Raw genomic sequence first — 19660 nt, 5'->3', positions numbered from 1 at the left:
ATATATATAAATAGGTATGATTGATATACAACTTATTGTTTATTTATTTATGTTTTGGTGCTGGTTATTATATAAAAATTGAAAAGAAAAAGAAAAAGACAAATAAATATATACATAAGCTGTGTAAATGTAAGTCAGGTGTTGATCTGTTTGAGCACATCAGTTCAGTTGTATTGCTTGTTATCCTGAGCTTTCAGCTTTTCTGTCGTAGCTGTATAAGTAGTTTTTAATGAGGTGGGGCAAACAGTCCTCAACAGCAAAAATGAAACTTAACTTACACTGGAGCTTTGATTATGACGAAATGGTAAAAACATCTTGGACACACCCTGAAACATGTGTTATATATACTTGCTTTCAGCAGGAAGCAGTCAGCTTTAGAAGCAACATCAGAGGTAAGACACCACTTCGTCTTTGTGGAAATGCTGTGCTTTTGTTGGTCATAGTGTTTGTAAAACCTAATAATATATCATAATATAAATTACTTTTAATCCCATTATGTCTTTCTTTGTAAGTCAGTTTGCTAGTGATACAAATTCTGAGTTTTTATTAATTTTTTGATTTGAATGGTCCAGGTGCAAACATGTGGGCTGAAGATGACTTGGGTCCGGGTGCTCCACCATGCCTTCATAGTTACAAAGCACCAGTAGAGGGCAATGTCTACAGAATGTATCATGGCACATCGAGGGAGAATGCTGAAAAAATCAAAGTCTCTGGCTTCAAGCAGTCTTCTGGTGGCATGCTTGGACGTGGTGTCTACCTCAGCCGAGATCTAGAGAAGGCTTCCAGATACCCTCTGGATCTTCCTGAGAACAAGAGAGTGGTTCTTGATTTATGTTTTCCTGTTTATAATAGGGTTGTTATAGTTTTTATCTACCTGAATATCAAAGAGTGATTGTGAGAGTGAAGATCAATGACTGCCTGGTGTCCTCCAAACTGTGGCATGGTGCCAAGTGGTCTTGAAGAAGACTGTGTTTGGGATCCAAATCGAATCACTATTATTATTTAAATTAGTCCAGTGCAAGAGGAGCAAAGCTATTGTGTTTTGGTTTAAAATTGTTTAATTGTTTTTGACAATATTTTTCACATTTTTCAAAATTAAGGGAGTTTATGCTTAAAAAAAAAAAGGTCTGCCACTGGGGTAAAAAAACTTAACTCAAAGGGAAATAAGATTATTTTTCTTGCCCCACTGGTATATATTTTTCTTGCTTCAGGCAATATTGTAACTAATTTTCCTTCTCAATAAATGCGTCTTGATTTTGGAACATTTAGATAACTGGACAAGTCAAAAATGCTGAGTGAGAAATAATTTTTTGCAGTGTGCGCCATTTCTAAGACCCAGTGCTTCTTTGAAACACTACAATAATTTTGACTTGAATAAAATCGCTCAATTTATGTTTGCTACAACATGATAAACTATTTTAGATTACCATTTTTGTACCAGCATGTGTCCCCACATATCCTTCAGTATACGGATATGTAGCCAAAACAGCTGTTCATTTTTAACTATTAAAATTTCTAGTTTTCTAAGACTATGTTTAAAAGTTTTTATGGCTTAATGTCTCGTGATTTCCACTGCAATCAAAATCAGGCTGGACTGGGAATTTCCTCAGGATCAACAACACATAAACATCCTTTCATTTAAATTCAGTCTGCATTTGTCCTTGGAAAGGTAAAAGCGTACAAGCATACTTTATAAGTGCTTATCTCTGATTATTAAGAATATTTTCATAGACCGATCAAAATAATGAACCAGAAAAGATATTACATTATAGATAATATTATGTCAGCTAGTTACATTTCTGTTTAATTGTATAAATTTCAAGATTGATGCTTACTGTTTTTGTGGTCCAGTTACATGAAAGCTGCAAATACATTTAAAAAAGAGGGGTTTCATCTGTTTTCAGGCCTCCAAATATCCAAATGATACTAACAAAATAATAATTTCTGTGCCTAAACATATTTCATTGTAGACCACTGTACATAATATTTATACTAAATGTACTGAGGTTCAATACATTTTATGGTAATCTGTATCACATTGCTGTCATCTCTGACCCCATATGCACTTCATTCTTAAAGCTGCCTCTTGTTAGTTTTACTCAGTGTTGACTCCTCGTGTTGATCATGATCATTGAACATAACATTGATTACATATACATAACATTTATAAGATTTTTAAAGAATATATTTAAAATATCTTTGCAAATAAACATACAATCCTTTTCAATATAAAGAACTTACCTTTATACATACCTTTCATAGGTCTTTTTTTTTGTTGTTGTTGTTTTAAGATTTTTAACATTTTATTAAGTTTGCTGTGTAACAATTGAAATACAAAAAAACATCTTTGAGTTGAAGGCCATAGAGCTTCCTGATATAAACTGAAGAAGAAAAAAAAAACAATATATGACTCCACCCATATACCACCATAAGACCATTTATTTTTATACCTCATGTATATTCTATTAACTTTAAAAAAACTATTTTTTTTTTTGTTTATTGGTTATGTGTGTTATTTTACTTGAGAAAAAGTTGTACAAAGTTAATAATGATTTTTATATTTCATTATATAATAAACATTTCTTTTATAAGGGCATAATTTGACCCCGGTATTTCCTCCAAAAAGAAAAAAAAAGTTATATATATAAATAGGTATGATTGATATACAACTTATTGTTTATTTATTTATGTTTTGGTGCTGGTTATTATATAAAAATTGAAAAGAAAACTAAAAAGACAAATAAATATATACATAAGCTGTGTAAATGTAAGTCAGGTGTTGATCTGTTTGAGCACATCAGTTCAGTTGTATTGCTTGTTATCCTGAGCTTTCAGCTTTTCTGTCGTAGCTGTATAAGTAGTTTTTAATGAGGTGGGGCAAACAGTCCTCAACAGCAAAAATGAAACTTAAATTACACTGGAGCTTTGTTCCTAACGAAACCGTAAAAACTCAGTGGAACACGTTTTATCTTGGACACACCCTGAAACATGTGTTATATATACTTGCTTTCAGCAGGAAGCAGTCAGCTTTAGAAACAACATCAGAGGTAAGACAAGACACCACTTAGTCTTTGTGGAAATGCTGTGCTTTTGTTGGTCATAGTGTTTGTAAAACCTAATAATATATCATAATATAAATTACTTTTAATCCCATTATGTCTTTCTTTGTAAGTCAGTTTGCTAGTGATACAAATTCTGAGTTTCTATACATTTTTTGATTTGAATGGTCCAGGTGTTTTTATGTGTTGTGTTTGTGATTTTGGTCCAGGTGCTCCACCATGCCTTCATAGTTACATAGCACCAGTAGAGGGTAATGTCTACAGAATGTATCATGGCACATCGAGGGAGAATGTTGAAAAAATCAAAGTCTCTGGCTTCAAGCAGTCTTCTGATGGCATGCTTGGACGTGGTGTCTACCTCAGCCGAGATCTAGAGAAGGCTTCCAGATACCCTCTGGATCTACCTGAGAACAAGAGAGTGGTTCTGAGAGTGAAGGTAAATGTTGGGAGAGTGAAGAAGATTGACAAACAAGGTCATCCACTGCAGAAAACCTGGCATGATCACGGGTACGACACTGCCTGGTGTCCTCCAAAATGTGGCATGGTGTCAAGTGGTCTTGAAGAAGACTGTGTCTGGGATCCAAATCGTATCACAGTCATTGGTGAAATTTGCCCAAAAACACAAGGAGCTCAGGGTGCCTGTCACAACCATTACTGAAGTGTGCTTTCCCATGAAGTGTGAAATTATTTGTTCTGAAATATTATTTTGAAAATGTTATACCACCTGTTAAATATAAACCACTCATGTGCTTTGAAATGATGACCATATTGTAATGCAATGACATAAATGATGAATAAATTAAACATACTTCAATGACATATCTTTGAGTTATGTTTTCTAATATTTTTTATATTTAATAAATGAATAAAGATAAATTACTATAAATATGTATCATAAACCAGCAAAATAAATCAAAGAGAATATTTCAAGAGAACATGGCATTAACTTTGAATATCTGATTTAGCCACTCAGTCAGCGAGCAGAAGGCATGCGTTTTCTTCTAAAAAATACATCAAATTAAACTTGCTGTCATAATCTCTAGCTGGAGTGCCCGTGAGCTTCACAAGAGGGCACTCCATTCCAGACTCTTGCAGGTTCACCCCGGACTCCATTTCCCATAATCCTTTGCTCAGCCTTATCAATTGCAATCACCTGTCTCTCATCACCTCATCAGTCTCACACTATAAGAACACACACATGTTCACATCGCTGGTGATTGAATGCTTAGCCTGTAACATTCTCCTGTTTTCGCTGAGTTTCATTCCTGTGTTTTCTTGCTCTGCCTTGTCTTCGAGTATTTTGATCTTGGACTATTTATCTGGTTTATAATTGTTTGCTGCCTGCCCTGACCTTCGCCTGTTTAGTGAATTACTCTTTTGGATTGCCTTGTATGTACTGTTTCGCTGGTGTTTGACCTTGCCTGTTTGACTAAGCTCTACAATAAAAGCCTGCAAGTGCATATACAGTATATACAGTCCTCTCTAAAACTGAAGACTTTGACCTTTTCATTCCCAGAAGAAATTCAAGCTAACATAAGCTATGTGTCAGACAGTTTCCAATGTGACACAAGGTGCTGATCAGTTACCATCCCATACAGTCTTGAATAACATGAATAACTTGATCTCCACTATACATTTTGACATGTGTGGATTTTATCTGTCTGAGCGAATCAGATCAGTTGTATTTGTTTGTTAACCTGCGCAGTTCAGACATCTGCTGTCAAAGCTGTGTAAACAGTTTCTGATTAGGTGGGGCATTTACAGGAAAACGGGCTTCTACAGCCAAAATGAAACTTAAAATTATTTTGAAACTTTGTTAAAAAAAAGAAAAAGATTGTTTTAATTTGAATATCAATAAAGCATGTTTTAACTGAGCAGATCATGTCAGTTATCATTCCAGTTATTTTATAAAGTTAAAAATAGAGAGATGAATGCAGTTCCTGCTTTTCTTATAACAGTTTGACAAAGGTCATATCATACCCTGTTTACATTAGACTTATCAATATACTCAGCTTTGGGAGAATTATAGTATAGAGGTGTTCGCGTTTGGATGCTGGAAAGAACCAAAAGATGACAGGTCTACATCAAACAGTCTTTTTAATCGATCATTATACAGTAGGTAGACATCCAAAACGTCACTTCTACCGCCGCTCGTTACCGCCGCCGCGGCGTCTGGAAAGTGCATTTGCAGCTTTTGACCGCTGAGTGGCGCTTTAATCACAAGTTTTCAAACAAGCGCATCAAAGCACATTTCGCAAATAGACGTCAGTTTTGCCTCGCTGATGTGTTACATTTGACGGCTGCAGTCAGGGAAAATGAAAGAAAAACACTATAGTTAAAATATTTAATATTCACAGATGAAAGTTTGGTAATGATGAAGTTATGTGCATTTCTTAGAACGAAATTCAAGCAGGATAACTGTCAAGCCTGTGCCTGAGCCTGTGCTTATATTTTCTCTAAGCTACACAGTATTACACCATATTTTAGATTTGACACATTTAATAGGTGTGCAGTATTATTTATATAATATGAAAAATTGTGGTTTACTTTGCATCAGAGCATTAAATGTGGCTATTTTAGTGAGCTAGGCTACATGGATCTATATGCAAAATGTCAATATTCTCATATATTAGGCCTATATTTTAATTTATATTTTAAAATTCCTTTAATAAAACAACATGCATTTTTGTTATTCGTTACCTGTCCTTTATTTTTGACAGACAACTTCTTGGGAAAACATATTTGTCTGTAAGAAATTGTTGCGTGTGTTTTATAAATTATTTTCTTTATTTTAGTAAAACGTGAGGCACTGTATAATTTCGTTCCCATTATTTAGGCCTAATTAAAACAAGAAACGAATAAATTAAACCTGCACGATTTAGCTAAATCATTGAAATTCTAAAGAATGGACGGATTAATAAAACTTCCTCACGATTAAACTCAAGTTCTCTCATTATAATCACCAAAGTGCAAATGATGTAAAAAAGAGCTTCATTAATAGACAACTTCAGTGATTTTAAAGGGAGCCGCCGTTACTTGCTTACATAGAATTTAAGTTAAAAAAAAAATAAAATTGCAGCCGCATTTAAATGCATGTATTTAAAATGTCTGCGTGCAAGAGTGATGCTGAGTGCATGCGCAGCATTTATTCTTATTTGTTTTATCTTCATTACAAATCTTGTTTGGTTTTATTTTGGATAATTGCATGTAAAAAATAATTTACGTTGTAATGCACATGCAAAATGTGAATAATTATTCATATGTAAGTGTTTGTGCGAAAATTATTAATGCGCATGCAGGACAAGGAGGCGCCCTCTAGATCACTTGAATTTTTTCCTGATAATGAATTAACTTAAAATTGTGGTGTCTCACATACATGATAAATATATCTACAGAAAGCTTGAAATGTCTTTTAAACAAATCATTTCAGAACGAAAAGCATTATGTAATCTGTGAAGGTTGTATTTCTCTTTAAATGCGCGTTCATGTGGAGAGAGTCAGCACTGTGAATTTCATCTTGCAGCCGACAAGAAAACATTTGTTTATTAATAAATAATTGAAATGTCTCCTTTTTTACAATTATTGGGCTACTTCTGCCTGTGCTTTGGGGCAAACTTAATGCATGTGCTTGAGCGCGAAATATATTAAGGCTCATTATTATGGATTATAGATGTAAATGTAGTATAATCCTGCGATTAGTTGAATAATGACAAATGAACGACTAGTAACTAGAAAAAATCTTACATGGGAGGCAATAGCCTCTAGACATCTCTGTTAAAGTTTTTAAAGCATTTTATACGCGTTTGCATAAATTCTTCTTTCAGAACGGTCTTTAATGGAGAGATGCTTTAACACTGATTTTTCCTCTGAAACACAAAAACGAAAATTGATTTAAAATTGATTCCTTCTCTGCAGATATTGTTGCCTCTGGTTTGTGCATTGTAAATAGGCTAAAAAAATAATAAATTAAAAAAAAATAATAATAATAATATTATTAATGTCTCCAAAAACTCCAAAATGTTTTTTGTCATGTCTGTAACGCATGTGTATTCCCAAATCTAAAAAACGCCTATAAAACATCATAGACGGATCATACTGATGTCTGGACTCTGTTTGGGATTTAGAAAAAACATAAAGAGATGGTTCAATATATTGGTTATAGGCTACATTCTGTGAGAATTTATATTTCATAGTCTAAAAAAAAATATTGTTTAGACGAAACAAAATAAAATTAACGCAACAGTTTGCGAATTTATTTATTTATTTATTTTTGAGTTAAGGCAACTTCCTCTGAGGTTATAATAACTAATAAACTATATTGCGCTATACATTAGTTAACATTTGAAGTGGATCAAAACCTTTCTTCAAAGTTGCCCTAAAACCAAAATGACAAGTCCTATCTAAACCTGTTCTGCAAGTTTGATACCCTCATAAGACACTGTCCATATGAAAGAACAAGAGATTCACACATTTATATCAACCCCCACAAGTTATACAGAACTACCCCAACCCCCTCCAGCTGAACTGAATTCGGTCTGTTTGTTGGCTGTGAGGAACGGTGTGTTGTCATGTTACTGGGTTGAAACATGCCTGCACTCACAGCAGCCCTACTCTTTTTATTCATTATTTTCCCGCTGCCCATATTATTGTTTTCACAAGACCATAATAATAACAAATTATCAATTGATAATTAATCATTATTTTACGAAAATCATTGTTATTTGTGAACGTAGCGTTTGCGGAAGGCTTTAAGACCAAGCGGAGTCCTCCATCAGATGCTCCCGCTTCACAGCGAGCGGGACTCGCGCTAACTGACCCCAGCTTCAAAGTCCGCAAGTAGCAAGACAGAAAAACATTCACTCTACCTGGAGGAAGACGTATTCCATTGTAAATTAATGCTGTTAAATAGAGAGTTAAATAGAGAGAGAGAGAGAGAGAGAGAGAGAGAGAGAGAGAGAGAGAGAGAGAGAGAGCGAGAGAGAGAAAGAAAGAAAAAAAAAACACGTGTTGGCTATTCCTAAACTTGGAGCTCATCATTGAAGTACAAATCCAAACACCAGAAGCAAACTCTCAGTGTTCTTTCATTGAAAAGTCATTTTGTTTATTCACAGGCTATATGGTTGAAATAATATTTTAGTTCAAAACTTTAAGTGCCATTGTTTAAAAATAACATTGTTATAAAAATGCTTTATTGGCTAACGTTTCTAGACCTTCAGTTGTTATGCTTTAAAATCCCATAACATTTGTAATTTCACAGTATTTTCACCTCCTAAATCACTAACCTTTAAAGTCACAATTCTATAACGGTCAAATTTACTCAGGCCGATGGCACTTTTAATGACATTATTTTTTTTTTTTACACTGTTTTTAGAATAATTGTAGCTTACATAAATAGGTGAAGCAAAACAAATATGAATAATATTTGGATCGTCCCTTATTTTTTCCCTTATTTTCTTAAAGAATAAACACTTATTTTCTACAAGAATAAACATGATAACATATTATTAATTCATAGAAATAATTTAAGCAATTAAAAACTGATAACATATTATTAATTCATAGAAATAATTTAAGCATTTAAAACCTTTTTTTAAAAAATTTGAACTTACTATTAAACTGACTTTAAAATCTCTAGTAGTGTATAAGTTAAAAAGGTTAAAATGTCACAGTGCATGTTAAATAGCCTAAATGAACTTGTGTTAACAATATAATTAGAACTAACAATATAATTCGATTTTTTTTTTTTTTTAATGAACAATTCCTGTATAAAATGGGACAGCAACCTTTATATCAAACAACATTTTTAAATCGTCCACAGCTGAGCAACGCGCGAGGCAGGTTGAGGTTGAGCGTGAATGTGCTGCACAAAGTCATTTTCAGATGCAATGAAAATAAAAAAATTAAAAACACTGGATAGCCTAGATTAGGCCCAGACTCTGTTCCTAAGTATATAATAATTATAATTACCCCACAGTAACAAATTTTAACCGATTAATCGCCTATTTTCGTTTGCTGCATGTTATTTTATTTATTTATTTATTTATTTTTTAAAACAGGCAAAAAAATTAATTAAGTTTGTGAGAGGAAAAAAATATATATAAGCCATGTATAAGTTGCATTTTATTACATTCAGAAATAATAACGGCTGGCCTAATGTGCCAACAGGATATTTTTAGTTCTCTTCATTTTACAACAAATCCTTTAAATGTAACAAATTTATCAGAACAGAACAATAATTACAAATATATAATTCTAATGGATAAATAAAATTGCAGTATATAATAATATAGGCTTAACTATAAACAAACAAACAAAAAATAAATGAATAATAATTTAAAGCGAACCATAAGGTAAGGTTGGGCTCTCATTCGGGAGAAATCCAAACGTTTCCATATTTTCAAGCTCAACTATTATTCATTAGGAAAAAAAATAGGCTTTGTAGTTCACGCGTGTTTCAGTATCGACGGAAAAAAAAAAAACAAAAAAAAAAAAAAAAAAAATCATGATTAACAAAAATATGCCAAAGTGGACCGCTGCTCGCGCTGGATGGCACGGTGAACAGCTACCGTTTCCAATGAATGTGCGCGAGGGCACCAGCGCGATCAAAAACAGCTGAAACAGAAAATACAAAATTTTTGGTCACACAGTAAAGGCATAATTCAAAAATGCAAAGTGTTAGCAGTTTGAAATCACAGAATTAATCATAATTATTGCTAAATGCTGGACCGTTCTCATTTCTATCTGCAAATGGAACCTGAAGGATTTTTTTTTTAAACCAAGAATGAACCGAAATGAAAACATTTAGCTTTTTATCCGTATATATAGGCCTTATATTTAATGACTGTTTAATAACATAGCAAGCATAAGATCCTTTGTGTAAAGGTCTTCTTTTAATTTTTGATGAGTAGACTGTAGCCCAAGTCTATACTAAATTTTGAAATTAACTCACTGTACATTTTTTAATGTTTTTTTTTTAAAGATGGTACAATGTTATATCATAATGTTATTGTTGTTTTACCTCCTCCTTTTATCTCATTTTACAATTACATTCAGTTCGCAATCCGTCCCTTTGCGCCACCTGGCGGTAGTTTCGCGAATGAATTTAACATTCATAACATTTTTTCATAACACACGACTGACTTGCAGTTAACGCCGCGGCCCTGCGGCGGCGGTACGCGCGGCGGCATTACTCATTTTGGTTGTCTACCATCTGTAATTGTACAATATTCTAATTACATATTCTTTTTTTTAAAAATCCAATTCAAATATGAAACTCAGTTGAACACCTGCCATCACGGACACACCCTGAAAGATGCGCCATACCTGCTTTCAGCAGTAAGCAATCAGCTTTAGAAGCGCTCTCAGATGTAAGACACCACATTATGTTTGTGGAATGTATTTGGTGCTTTTTTGGCTACTTGGTTTATAAAGCTTTAAAGAATCTCATAATAACAAGTTATAGTTTTTCTCAGTTCATTTGACACATTTCTCCAAAATCAGGTCACTGTTCTCAAAAACACAGTGATCTGAAGACAAATTACAAATCATGCAAATAATTTACTCAAAACACTTTGCACAAAAAACTCTCAAATGTTTTCATAATAGTTAATACAATCAACACATACTTCTGAAAAAAATCTGAAAAAAAAAAACAATTATAGCTCCTTTAATTGGTTTTACACAAATCACAAACATTTATGAATACAATTTGTCCAAATACAATAAACAAATCTCTGTAATTTATCATATCATCAAATGCACATGGTATATTTTCAGTTGGCCCCAAACTAATAAGCGCTCACTTAATAAAACAACACAGAAAACTATTTTTCTATTTGTTTACACATTTATCACAATTGCTTTAGATATAATGGGGAAAATATACAAAGACCAAGAAGAATATGACAAAAGGGGGCAAAGGTTGTGGAGTGGGTAGAGAAAGGGGTGTAATGAGAGAGAAGAAGAGTGGAACAGGTAGAAAGAGATCACTTGCAGCTTCACCCTGGACTCCATTTCCCATAATCCTTTGCTCGGACTTATCAATTGCAATCACCTGTCTCTCATCACCTCATCAGTCTCACACTATAAGAACAGCACACACACATGTTCACATCGCTGGTGATTGAATGCTTAGCCTGTAACATTCTCCTGTTTTCGCTGAGTTTCATTCCTGTGTTTTCTTGCTCTGCCTTGTCTTCGAGTATTTTGATCATGGACTATTTATCTGTTTTATAATTGTTTGCTGCCTGCCCTGACCTTCGCCTGTTTAGTGAATTACTCTTTTGGATTGCCTTGTATGTGCTGTTTCGCTGGTGTTTGACCTTGCCTGTTTGACTAAGCTCTACAATAAAAGCCTGCAAGTGCATATACAGTAGAGTATTGCACACTGATCCTCTCCTCTCTAAAACTGAAGACTTTGACCTTTTCGTTCCCAGAAGAAATTCAAGCTAACATAAGCTATGTGTCAGACAGTTTCCAATGTGGCACAAGGTGCTGATCAGTTACCATCCCATACAGTCTTGAATAACATGAATAACTTGATCTCCACTATACATTTTGACGTGTGGATTTTATCTGTCTGAGCGAATCAGATCAGTTGTATTTGTTTGTTAACCTGCGCAGTTCAGACATCTGCTGTCAAAGCTGTGTAAACAGTTTCTGATTAGGTGGGGCATTTACAGGAAAACGGGCTTCTACAGCCAAAATGAAACTTAAAATTATTTTGAAACTTTGTTTAAAAAAGAAAAAGATTGTTTTAATTTGAATATCAATAAAGCATGTTTAACTGAGCAGATCATGTCAGTTATCATTCCAATTATTTTATAAAGTTAAAATAGAGAGATGAATGCAGTTCCTGCTTTCTTTATAACAGTTTGACAAAGGTCATATCATACCCTGTTTACATTAGACTTATCAATATACTCAGCTTTGGGAGAATTATAGTATAGAGGTGTTCGCTTTTGGATGCTGGAAAGAACCAAAAGATGACAGGTCTACCAAACAGTCTTTTAATCGATCTTATAATTGTACAATATTCTAATTACATATTCTTTTTTTAAAAATCCAATTCAAATATGAAACTCAGTTGAACACCTGCCATCACGGACACATCCTGAAAGATGTGCCATACCTGCTTTCAGCAGTAAGCAATCAGCTTTAGAAGCGCTCTCAGATGTAAGACACCACATTATGTTTGTGGAATGTATTTGGTGCTTTTTTGGCTACTTGGTTTATAAAGCTTTAAAGAATCTCATAATAACAAGTTATAGTTTTTCTCAGTTCATTTGACACATTTCTCCAAAATCAGGTCACTGTTCTCAAAACACAGTGATCTGAAGACAAATTACAAATCATGCAAATAATTTACTCAAAACACTTTGCACAAAACTCTCAAATGTTTTCATAATAGTTAATACAATCAACACATACTTCTGAAAAAAATCTGAAAAAAAAAACAATTATAGCTCCTTTAATTGGTTTTACACAAATCACAAACATTTATGAATACAATTTGTCCAAATACAATAAACAAATCTCTGTAATTTATCATATCGTCGAATGCACATGGTATATTTTCAGTTGGCCCCAAACTAATAAGCGCTCACTTAATAAAACAACACAGAAAACTATTTTTCTATTTGTTTACACATTTATCACAATTGCTTTAGCCATAATGGGGAAAATATACAAAGACCAAGAAGAATATGACAATAGGGGGCAAAGGTTGTGGAGTGGGTAGAGAAAGGGGTGTAATGAGAGAGAAGAAGAGTGGAACAGGTAGAAAGAGATGAGCAGAGAGTAGGATGTTTGGAAAAGAGGAGAGGAGAAGGAGAGGGAAAAGAGATGTGTAGAGTGGAGGGCATTGGTGTAGTAGAAAGAGCAAGAGAAGAACATGGCAGTCTTCTGGTGGCATGCTTGGCGTGGTGTGTCTCAGCTGAGATCTACAGAAGGCCTCCAGATACCCTCTGTATCAACCTGAAAACCAGAGAGTGTTTCTGAGAGTGAAAGTTGATGTTGGGAGAGTGAAGAAGACTGACTATCAAGGTCATCCACTGCAGAAAACCTGACATGATCACGGGTACGACGCATGTGGCATGGTGCCAAGTGGTCTTGAAGAAGACTGTGTTTGAGATCCAAAACGTATCACTGTCATTGGTGAAATACACCCAAATACACAAGGAGCACATGGTGCCTGGCATCAGCATTACTGAAGTGTGCTTGTTTGAAGTTTGAAATAGTAGAAAGTTAATAGAAAGTTTGAATAATAGTTCTGTTTAAATGTTTTAATTAATGTTTTTTTAAAAAATGTTATACCAGGTTATATTTAATAAATGAATAAAGATAAATGACTATAAATATGTATCATAAACCAGAAAAATAAAACAAAGAGAATATTTCAAGAGAACATGGCATTAACTTTCAATATCTGATTTAGCCACTCAGTCAGCGAACACAAGGCATGCATTTTCTTCTAAACATACATCAAATTAAACTTGCCTTTGCTCCTCAGACAGTAAATGATAACACTGACATATATTGCACACTGATCCTCTCCTCTCCAAAACTGAAGGCTTTGACCTTTTCGTTCCCAGAAGAAATTCAAGCCAATATAAGCTATGTGTCAAACAGTTTCCACCGTGACACAAGGTGCTGATCATTTACCATCCCATACCCTGTTAGTCTTGAATAACATGAATAACTTGATCTGCACTACACATTTTTCATCTTGTTGATGAATGCAAAATATATATATGCTAGAAACCCATTGTACATTACCCAGTAAATTGTGATGCTGGGCAGGTGCATGTTTTATACAAAAGGCAATACAAAAAAAATTAAAAGATCATACATAAATATTTCATCATGAATACAGAATCTGTACACAATAAATTTCACATTGGTATTCAAAACATTGTTGTTCATGAATTAGTTCTTTGATTTTAAATGTGGAATTATTAAAACCAAAGGCACATTTTTTCTGAGATCTAAAAAGTTTATTTTCTAGTATAGAGTCATATTCCTTCCTTCCTTCCTTTGAGACACAATGTTTTGCATGTAAAAAACAAGCTAACAAAACTTCTTGCTGGGAAGCGTTACAGAATGACAAGCAGGAAGAAAAATATAGTAAAACATTTTGATGTTTTTTTTTTCTTTGTACTGGTATTAATATTTCAGTCCAGATATGCTTACTTCCCCACAGTTTTTTTTATTTTTTTTATTTTTATTTTTTTTATAGCAAGTATCGTCTTACAGCAGAAATCATTGTGCCAGACTGTTACATTTTTTTTTTTATACATATTAACATGAAAATATAAAATTAAAAAAATATCTGTGAAATGTCTTCAGGAGGAATTAAGACAAAGTACAAATGCTACATTTTCATGTTTAATATATTGTTAAATTTTACATTGTTTCAGATAACAATTGTTGCAATACAAGAATTCAACAGTAAAGCAAATTGTTACAAATTTAGAGCAAAACTGCATCTGCAAAACAAATTTTTTTTTCGAAATAAATATTAATTGTTATGTATGCTAGTAGTTAACGGTTCAAAAGATTAAACAAAAATATTACAAAACTTTACATTGACAAAAAATATTACAGCGATGAATTCCAACTTCAAACAAGTATGTTCTTTGGCACAATATGTTTCTAATGTGTAGAGAAGTTATATACCACAATGTGACATACCACAAAATCTGAATTAAATGAATTTAACCATATTAATCTGAATCAATTAAAACAAAGGTTTACATGCACTGCCATGTCTTTACTTTAAGTAATATGATTAGCAGAATTTCTTTAAATTTGTTAATTACAGTGCCTTTACCATATCTCAACATCACGTCACAGATTATATTCAATTGAAGTGTATATAAGTATCAATTAACTAGTTCTCAAGTACTCAGGAATAATTACTTCCTTTTCTTTTGGCAAACATGATTTTTCATGAAGGGACATATGGATGCCTTACAGGACCAGCATTTCTCCATTGTGTGTTTATCCTCGGTTTGCATTCCACACCCTTTACATGGCTTCAGATCTTTAACTTTCGGGTCCTGCGATTGGCTTCCCTGCTTTATGAGACTCTCCAGAGAACTCTTAGTACTGGAGTCTGTGCAATGGGCTATTCCAACCACGGTAATTCTCTTTGGGTCCCAAACACAGTCCTCCTCAAGTCCCACACCAGAGGCAGTGGCAGGCAACCAGGCTGTATCATATCCCTGCTGATGCCACGTGGTCTTCAGGTTCAGGCTCTGCCCTTCAATCTTCTTCACTTTACCCACTCTCACTCGCAGCTTTAATATGACTCTATCATTGGGAGCACATGCTGGGTAACCCATTGCTTTGTTAATATTCCTACTACAGTAGACTCCAGGGCCCAGAGTTCCCCCAGCAGAGGGCCGAAACCCTGATGATATGATCGCTGGGGCATTGCTTTTATGTGTCCCATGGTACATAATATAGCCATGGCTCTTTTTGGGCTCTTGACCTGGTTTAAGGTGCTTTGATTTATCACAGTATGCCTCCCATCCACTGAATTCCAATGGCATTTTGGCACTTACACAACTATTTGAGATTGCAGTGCTCTTTGGATGCTCCTTTATAAGACTGCAGTTCCTACAAAACACAGTTTTAGAAACAATTATGAATTTAAAGTTGAATTAACCTAAACCAGGGGTCCCCAACTCTGCTCCTGGCTATCGACTGTCCTGCAAAGTTCATCTCCAACCCTAATCAAACACACCTGAAGCAACTAATTAAGGTCTTCAGGATCCCATAAAAATGAAAGGCAGGTGTGTTTTATTAGGGTTGAAGCTAAACTTTGCAGGACAGTCGATCGCCAGGAGCAGGGTTGGGCACCCCTGGCCTAAACAATTAAAACATTAAAATGGTCAAATATCCCTTAGAAATGCCACGATAGACCAAGCTAAGATTAATACATGTTTTTAAGATTATTATAGCCCACTGTGAAACCACATACATATTTACATTTTTTTTTCTTCCATAAATTAAAAATAAATATACAGCTTTCGCTTGATTGGCAGTTTATCTCCATACGTGTATTTGGCATCAACAACACTTGAGGGTTCATAAGGCCCAGTACCTCGGAGGACGACACAATATCGACATTTAGGCTACTACGCAGGCTATGTTTTAGCGGCTTTAAATTAATATACATAAAATGACGACGAAAAATAAAATTGCCAACCTTGAGAAAGAGAATTCCACTTCCTTATTTTTGTCTTTTCCAAGTGTGATATGAGCTGTAATCTGACGCGCAAACACATGCTTTCACTTTCATTTCACTTAGCCTACATAGCCAGATTAGCCTATATAATACCTTTATATTATATTAAGTTAATTTTATAAAATTTTAAAGGTGCTGTAAGCGTTTATGTTTTGCATAAAACACTCTACTCCCCTGAACGATACTTTAATAACTGTAGATATCTGTATGACTGATCGACGTGTCAGGTCTCTCCAAACAGAGTTGCCAGGTCCCAGAAAAGTTTCCAGCCCAAGCCCAACTTAAAACCAGGGGCGTAAATTTCGTCTAACTGTTGGGGTTATACTTGTAAGAATATATATACACAGAGGAAAGCCTTACTTCTATTAGTGTAACAGTGAGACAAATTTTGACAACTTCAAGTTGTTGTGGTCGCGCCGCGACGCGGTCGTGTCCCGTTGTAGACCTTATTACTATCCACAGTGTTGCCAAGTCCGCGGTTTCTTTATCACTGTTACCGCTGGTCGTTTTTCATGTCCGTGGGTTGAAGCGACCTTAATAACGTGTATTTATCCACCGGAAGGTGATTTTTACCGGGGAAACCCCTCGAACCCTTGGGCTAGTTTTGAGTAGCAATTGGGCTTGTTTTGTTGTGAAACCATACAATATAACATAGTTATACATAGATAGTTACAGTTCTTTACAGAATATTAATGTTTATAATTTATTTATACCTTTGTGCCTTGGTAGCATTTAACTGATTAGAGATTTATCAGATAAAATTGTTCTATAAGTTTTTCTATACCTTAAAGGAATAGTTCAAGACATCCTAGGTGTATAACTTTTTTTTCTGTCCTATGCGCGTTCACGAGAGACATGTGGTCCAGCGGATGACGTAGGATTTAGGCGTAGTGTGAGCTTTGATGAGAATATGCTAGTCTCGCAAGAACCAAGTTTTGTTTACAGGAAAGGAAAACCAGTTTGTTCTTTGCTTATATCGAAATCCTCTGGCAATTTTCAAATCCTCATTTTGTTCTTCTAATTCTTGACCGGTGTTTTGTTTTGCTCTCTCCTCCTGTGCTTCTGTATTCGTCACTTCTCTCTGGAGCTTGCACTAGGCCTATGTCCAACGTCATCCACTGGAACACCACTCTCTCATGAACAGGCATATGAAAGTTAGCTGAATCTATGGTTTATAAAGTTTTAAATATGGATATTTTTCTTACACAAATGCATTGATTCAATTCAGGAGGCCTTTATTACCCCCGAGGCCATGTGGAGTACTTTTTTATGGAGGATGGATGGACTTTATTTTGCTTCAAAATCTCGACCTCCATTCACTGCCATTATAAATCTTGGAAGAGCCAGGACATTTTTTTTTAACTTTTTAATGTAATTTTCATTTTTGGGCAAACTATCAGTTTTAAACAAGTATTGCCTGCACACTTCTCCAGTTCATAACATTTTGTAGATGGTAGCCTACTGAAAGTCCTTAATGAAAATTTTATCCCAGACAAGAGTATGTATGTTCACCCTTGTTCATACAGTTCAATGATATTATATGGCTTAAACCATAAGATTTTAGCCATTTTGCCACTTCTAAGCTATTATTCACTTGCACTACTTAAAGGCCTCAAAGCTTCTTCCTTGTTTATCTCTGAATTCGATTGCGCCAATGTATTTTATAAAGCTCTCATTTATAGTATGTTGCTACATTTAAATATCCCCTCTCTGCGGATTAAAAAAAACTTTTATCAATCAATCAATCAATCACGTGGGGGGAATGCAACACAGTAAGAAGAGAGTGATACTGTAGGTTCTACAAAAATTCTAGAAACTTCTACAAAAATACCCAATACTGTGACCACAACTTCACATGTGTGCTTGAACATGAACATAACCTGTCATTGTCATGTCATTAATCTGCCTCCATCTGACACACCTGTAAATAGTTTGTGATTAGGTGTGGCATTAAAAGGAAACAGTTCTGTAAAAAGAAACAGAACTTAAATTACATTTGTTTTAAAAGAAAAACAAACTGAATGTCACTATAACATCTTATGCTGTGGACACACCCTGCGTGGTGTGTATAAATACCTGCTTTCTGAAGATTTGCCATCAACATTAGAAGCAACATGAGTGGTAAGTCACCACTTTGTCTTTGTAAAAATGTATTTGGTTCTTTTCTGGTCATTTTATTTATAAAGCCATTTTTAAAATCTCATAATAACAACTTAAATGACTTGGTTACACTTTATTTTAAGGTGTCCTTGTTACAGTGTAATTATACATTATACATTAGTACTGAGTAATATTAATTAACTACATGCACTTACTATATGGATAGGGTTAGGATTTGGGTTTGATTTAGGGTTACTAGCATGTAATTATGCATAATTAATTGTTATTATAATATAAGCACATGCAAGGTGTAATAAGGACACCTTAAAATAAAGTATTACCAATGAGTTTATATTGTACTGTATTTTAATTTTAATATCTATCTAAATTTCTGAGTTTGCATTGGTATTTTGGGGATAATGTGATTGTGGTTTATCCAGGTGAAAACATGTGGGTTGAAGATGACTTGGTTGGAGGTGCTCCACCACGCCTCCAGAGTGACATAGATCCAGCAGACTATAATTTCTATACAATGTATCATGGCACATCCAAGGAGGCTGCTGAAAAAATTAAACGTGAGGGTTTTCGTCCGTCTACTCATGGCATGCTTGGACATGGTGTGTACCTCAGCCGAGATCTACAAAAGGCCTCCAGATACCCTTTACAAACCAGGAGGGAGGGAGGGGAAGGGGAGGCTCGAGCAGTCCCCTCCTGTACCATTATTTCCAACCCACTATTTCTCCACTACCTATCCCGTCATGTGCCCATGCCACTTCATCCACCTGAGAACCAGCGAGTGGTTCTGAGAGTGAAGGTCAATGTTGGGAAAGTCATAAGGATTGACCATCAAGGTCATCAACATCAGAAAACCTGGCATGATAATGGTTATGATACTGCCTGGTGCCCTCCAAACTGTGGCATGGTGCCAAGTGGTCTTGAAGAATTTTGTGTTTGGGATCCAAAACGAATCAGAGTTATTGATGAAATTCCCCCAATGCCAGTGCGTGAATAACTGTTAATGAAGTCTGAAATGTATAACTGCACATATGCTTTAAAATGTTAATCATATACTGTACTATGCATTTTGTCTCAGAAGCTGGGTATGAAAAAAATTAAACATATTCATGCCAATATCTTTGAGTTATGTTTTATATATTTCATATTTTAATATTGAAATTATTAGTTCGCCAACTTTTAAAGGACAACCTTTATTTATTTTTTTGTTGCTTTATTTTATTTCACAAAATGA

At 34.6% G+C, this 19660-nt stretch overlaps 2 protein-coding genes across 4 annotated transcripts; one reads left to right on the top strand and one right to left on the bottom strand.

The window, feature by feature from the left end:
* The first annotated feature begins 286 nt into the window (after nucleotides 1-286).
* LOC109069288 lies at nucleotides 287-19544 on the top strand. Its single transcript, XM_042711455.1, has 4 exons — nucleotides 287-392; nucleotides 573-608; nucleotides 3269-3712; nucleotides 18852-19544. Exons 1-4 carry the CDS (start codon nucleotides 302-304, stop codon nucleotides 19421-19423), a joined length of 1143 nt encoding a protein of 380 aa, XP_042567389.1. The 5' UTR covers nucleotides 287-301; the 3' UTR covers nucleotides 19424-19544.
* LOC109069315 (gig2-like protein DreN) lies at nucleotides 13825-16819 on the bottom strand. 3 transcript variants are annotated; one of them, XM_019085946.2, is made up of 2 exons: nucleotides 16672-16819; nucleotides 13825-15680 (listed from the first exon to the last, which is right to left on the bottom strand). In XM_019085946.2, exon 2 carries the CDS (start codon nucleotides 15611-15613, stop codon nucleotides 14975-14977), a length of 639 nt encoding a protein of 212 aa, XP_018941491.1. In that variant the 5' UTR covers nucleotides 15614-15680; nucleotides 16672-16819; the 3' UTR covers nucleotides 13825-14974. The 3 variants fall into 3 exon arrangements, with proteins under 3 accessions (XP_018941491.1, XP_018941489.1, XP_018941488.2); XM_019085944.2 differs by lacking the exon at nucleotides 16672-16819 and adding an exon at nucleotides 16273-16567; XM_019085943.2 differs by lacking the exon at nucleotides 16672-16819 and adding an exon at nucleotides 16053-16238.
* Nucleotides 19545-19660: the final 116 nt, after the last annotated feature.

Source organism: Cyprinus carpio, chromosome A21, assembly GCF_018340385.1.
Source record: "Cyprinus carpio isolate SPL01 chromosome A21, ASM1834038v1, whole genome shotgun sequence".
NCBI lineage: Eukaryota > Metazoa > Chordata > Actinopteri > Cypriniformes > Cyprinidae > Cyprinus > Cyprinus carpio.
The sequence above is the reverse complement of the archived record's forward strand: the minus strand, read 5'-3'. Positions and strand labels throughout refer to the sequence as shown.

What these genes read in the sequence shown, in the direction of transcription:
- LOC109069288 (XM_042711455.1), top strand. Translation starts at nt 302, where the DNA reads ATGGTAAAAACATCTTGGACACACCCTGAAACATGTGTTATATATACT. An exon ending in TGAAGATGACTTGGGTCCGG is followed by an intron (nt 609 to 3,268) that starts GTGCTCCACCAT and finishes ATTTTGGTCCAG; the next exon opens with GTGCTCCACCATGCCTTCAT. An exon ending in GGGTGCCTGTCACAACCATT is followed by an intron (nt 3,713 to 18,851) that starts ACTGAAGTGTGC and finishes TGGTTTATCCAG; the next exon opens with GTGAAAACATGTGGGTTGAA.